The sequence below is a fragment of the Pleurodeles waltl genome, chromosome 2_2 (assembly GCF_031143425.1).
Source record: "Pleurodeles waltl isolate 20211129_DDA chromosome 2_2, aPleWal1.hap1.20221129, whole genome shotgun sequence".
NCBI lineage: Eukaryota > Metazoa > Chordata > Amphibia > Caudata > Salamandridae > Pleurodeles > Pleurodeles waltl.
Genome location: NC_090439.1, coordinates 424909186 through 424914204, shown reverse-complemented (window position 1 = coordinate 424914204; position 5019 = coordinate 424909186). Strand labels below are relative to the sequence as shown.

At 48.8% G+C, this 5019-nt stretch overlaps 1 protein-coding gene across 1 annotated transcript; it reads left to right on the top strand.

Annotated features, from left to right (window-relative positions):
- The first annotated feature begins 833 nt into the window (after positions 1-833).
- LOC138276276 (putative nuclease HARBI1) lies at positions 834-1893 on the top strand. The gene is made up of 2 exons (XM_069219184.1): positions 834-1245; positions 1511-1893. Exons 1-2 carry the CDS (start codon positions 834-836, stop codon positions 1891-1893), a joined length of 795 nt encoding a protein of 264 aa, XP_069075285.1.
- Positions 1894-5019: the final 3126 nt, after the last annotated feature.

Here is a 5019-nt window from a genome sequence, read left to right as displayed (position 1 = left end):
TAGTCACACAGTGAACCCAAATGCATACAGGCATCCACTACAATCACACACATCTAAGGATGGCAGATAGCAACTCACCTGCTCCTCTGGTTGCCCAAACAACTTGGCATACAGGGGTAGAACCCCATCCACCAGCTTCTCAAGTACCTTCGTGGTGAAGGCCGGGCCGTTCCCCTGTCACACATGCCATCTCAGGGACCAGAGTCAGGACAGCAGCACACGCAATGAGTTCTACCCTTCACGTGATGCAGGAGTCAAGTGTCAAGGGTCTGTCAAAATGGCGGTAGATACCGTGGCATTGTGCACCGTCACTGCTGGTGGCAATCATGATTGGCCAAGGTTCCCCATTGACAACCATGTAATCCAAAGATCACGTACACGGCGGTGAATACGCTTACCGCCCTGACGACTAATGCCAGCGGAATGATGTCACTTCCACACTACCATACCTGGATGGCAGGAAACTGCCATTTTGCTTTCACCACATCTCCATAGGCTGGCCGTGGGCCTCTTCCATGGCCCCATTCTCATTCCCCTTTGTCGATTACTGGCAAGATTCTTTGATCCCCACATGTACTCACGGTTGGAAGTGTGTCTACGATGTGATGCCGTTTTGACAGAGAAAACCTCAGCACACATTAGCCTGATGGTGTTCCTCATTCTTTCTGTTTATGTGGGTCACCTATGTGTTGCATTTTAGAAATGTATGTGATATCATGTGATGCAAGTGTATGTCGAAACTCAAAATGTGTTGTTTTGTCACCCATAGGTACAGATCCATGTGGCAAGGGAGGGCACCATCTGTTTACAGACCCCTGGTGGATCTAGCCACTATGGAGGAACCTCACATCATTATTACCTACCAACTTAACCAAGCTACAATCCTTGACCTCTGTGCATTAATGGATCCTGTTCTGAAGCCGGCCAATCGGAATCAGCATGCCATACCTACAACTGTGCAAGTGCTATCTGTGCTCCATTTTAAGGCCACGGGCTCACTTCAGGTGACAGTGGGCATGACTGCAGCAGTATCACAGCCAATGTCCAGCCACATCCTGTCCAATTTCATAGATGCGTTTGTTCAACACTTGCAAACTTTTGTCCAGTTTCCTCAAAGACCTGAACTCACTGCCATCAAATCTGGATTCTACGCCTTTGTTAATATCCCCCATATGATTGGTGCCATTGATGGAACCCACATAGCCCTCATACCCCCAAGAGTGAACGAACAGGTGTATAGGAATCGTAAGAACTATCACTCATGAATGTCCAATTGGTGTGTACTGCTGATCAATACATTTCACATGTCAATGCAATGTTCCCAGGATCAGTCCATGATTCATTTGTCCTGAAATGCAGCAGTGTGCCACATATGATGGGGCAAGTAGAGGGGGGCAGCGCTTGGCTCATAGGTGAGTGTGTATGACACTGGATCAGTTACATAGTTGACAGGCAGGCTGTATGCAAGAAAAATGTGTGTGTTCAAGTCCTCTTTCGCTCACTTTTGCAGGTGATTATGGCTACCTCAACATGCAATGGCTCCTGACGCCTGTGAGGAATCCCAGAACAGATGCAGAGAGGAATTATAATGAGGCCCATGGTCATACTAGGAGGGTGATAGAGTGCACTAAAGGACTCCTGAAAGCAAGATTTAGTTGCCTGCATCTGTCCGGAGGATCCCTGTGCTATGTCCCTGACAAGGTGTGTAAGATAGTGGTGGCCTGCGGCATGCTGCTCAACTTGGCTGTGAGGAAGGTTATCCCACTTCTGGAAGAGGAGGGTGCTGTTCAACCAGCCCTACAACCTCAGAGGAGGGATGAGATTGATGGTGAGGAAAAAGAGGGGGAAGATATCAACTCCAGGACACAGCTAATCCGCCTATATTTCCAGTGACTCTCAGGTACTGTTCAATGATGCTGATGTCTTCACTGAATTGTTTCAGTCTGACTCATGTAATAAGTACTGTGGTGTCCTTGGTCAGTGACAATTGAAAATCATGACTGAAGTGACAGATACCAGGGAACACAATTGTATGTGCAGTGTGAAAACTTCAGACACTACAATGTGTTGGATCTCCTCCTGCAATAAAACTGGGATTATGATAGTAACCAACTAATGCATTCACATTCACAAATGATCTCTCATATTGATTAAGTACATATTTTATGAGTGCACAGGTGTATTCATTCAGTGTAAATATATACATGGGTTTTGGGACAGTAAAAGGGAGTGGGCACATGGTGAACAATGTACTCAGGTGCATATGCTCGGCTGTTGGTTGCACAGGGGTATAGTCCATAGGGCCATTGGAAAATGGTGAGACGGCAGTGGCATGTCAATGAGGTAGCTCAGTGGCACACAAGTGAGACAGTTCAGGGCAAGCTCACTTCCTGGTGCTAGGCTTGGTCTTGGCTGGTGTTTCAGTGGCATATCTGGGTCTGAGGGCATGTTTACAAAGCTGCAGATGGGATGCATGGGTAGGGCTGCTGATGTCCTGTGAGTCATCTGGCAGTGCCACCAGTCCAGTGGATGCTGCAGATGTAGATGGCAGGGCGGTTTCCTGGGTATTGGTAGGGGCTTGCAGGTGGGTGGAGGACTCAGGCTGGCAGTGGTACTGATGCTGCAGCACCCCTGCAATGGAGGCCATGGTGGCATTGTGCTGTTTCCATTGCTCCATGGCCTCCTGGTGGTGTGCTATCTGCAGCCTCTGGTTTGGTGGCCAGGATCTGGCCCATCCTGTCCTGGGAATGGTGGCATGCTCCCAAGACCTCGGATATCACCTCCTGGGTGGCTGTATCCATCCTTTGGCCACCTCCTGGGCAACTGATGCCCTGCCACTGGCCCTAGCCTCCTGTGTCTGTATCCCCTGCACAAGTCTGGCAGTCCCACTTGTAGTTTGCCCTTCATCATCCTGCCTCTTGGTGGTTGGAGACTCTGGCCTCTCTACAGGTGGGTAGCCAGTCTGTGGCCTAGTGACACCGGTGTGGGGTCATTTGGCCAGAGCTTATGATGGTGGCTGAGTGGTAGGGGTGTCAGTGGTGTCCTGAGTGGGGCTTCTGGAGGGTGACTGTTAAGGGGTGTAGGGTGGGCCAGGGATTTCCTCTTTGTCCAGACATCCCTCTGCACTCTCCTAAGTGGGTGCTCCGTCTTCAGGTGGAAGACTGGCACTCCTTGACGTGTCTGTCCGGGTGGAATTTGTGGTGGTACCTGTGTGTGAGAGAATAGAAATGTGGGTGTCCTGTACATATTTGTCATTTGCAGCACTGGTCAGCACTAATTGATGGTTAAATTCCCATGTAGAGCCAGACATTTGTTGTGTTTTTTTGTGGGAGGTGGAGGTGCATTGTGGGTGCTGTAGTGCCACTGGGATTCCATGCAGGGGTAGGTGACAGTGCACAAGGGGCTGGATGGTGATTTGGTTGGGGGATTGTAGGCATGCAGGGGATTTGGATATGGGTGTTGTGGACTGGGTAGGGAATTGGGTCCTGGTGGTATTGAGTGGATTGGGTCATACATGCATTACAGTTGTGGTGACTATTAAGGTATTGTAGTTGACTTACCTGAGTCCAGTCCTCCAGAGAGTCCGGTGAGGCCCTCTGGGTACAGGATAGCTAGTATCTTCTTCTCCCAGTCTGTGTATTTGGGGGGAGGATGTGGGGGACCACCACCAGTCTTCTGTACGGTGATGTTGTGCCTGGATGCCATGTACCGAACCTCACTGCGCAGGTCATTCCTTCTCTTCCCGATGTCCTCCCTTGTACATGGATAGTTTCCCAATGCATTGACTCTGTTGACAATCATCTGCCATAGCTCCATCTTCCTGGCCAGGGGTGTCTGCTGCTCCTGTGCCCCGAATAGGTGTGGCTCGACCCTGAGTATTTCGTCCACCATGGTCCTTAACTCTCTGTCGGTGAAGCGGGGTGCTAAGGGGATGCCATGGTGTGTGTTGTGGGTGGTATATTGTAGGTGTAATGGTGAGGGTGCTGTTGTGTGGTTGGATGTGGCGTTGTGATGGTGTTTGAGCAATATATTTGTTTTGGTGGTGTTTATGTATGTGTGTCTTATGTGATGGTTAGTTCAATGTATGCATGTTGTGTTGTCAATATCTATTGTGCTATTGGCGTTGCAAAGGATTGTGGGGTGTGTATGTGTGTGGGTTTTATCGTTTTGTGGATGCGTGTTAGGTGTGTGGCTTTCAAACTTGCCAATGTGTGCATTTGTTGTTAGTGGGTCCCATTGCTGGCCGTGGCAGTCCATACCGCCAATAGTTGTTTGACATTCACTGTCTGCCGAGCTGATTTGGGCATCATTATTTGGAGGGCGGGGGATTTGTCTGCATGGCGGTGGTGGGGTGAGGTGTACTGTCTTTCTGCCATTGTTGGCCCTGGCGGTGGATGGAAGTTGCAGGATTTTTGGAGGTTTGACTTTTTCGCATCATTATTCGGCGGTGTGCAGTTCACTGCCACTGGCAGTCTTTTATTCACCGACAGCACGGCGGTCAGCGGTGATTGCTGCCAAGTTCATAATGAGGGCCATAGGCTCTGCATTGGCAGGCCTGAGTCACGTTTAAAGGGCTACCGACCTGGGTGGCACAATCAGTGCTACAGACCCAATAGCAGCATTAAGTTTACAGTCCCTGGACACAGGCAGTGTACTCTTCTAGGGACTTATAAGTAAATTAAATATGTCAATTATGGATAAGTGTTGGAAGCTGGCCTGGCTTATAGTGTGAACCTGATGGTACTTACACCTTGTGCCAGGTGCAGTTATCCCTTAATAGTAGATTAGTAGTGTTCTATCAGCTTAGGCTGATAGAGGTAGCTATAGCAGAGCAGCTTAGGCTGAACTAGGAGATAGCAAAGCTCCTACTATACCACTTACTATAGCACTATATCATAAGAATCAAAATACTCAGAGTTACTAAAAATAAAGGTACTTTATTTTAGTGACAATGTGCCAAAAATATCTCAGAGGATATAGTCCCTTAGGAGGTAAGTAAAATACACAAAATATACACAC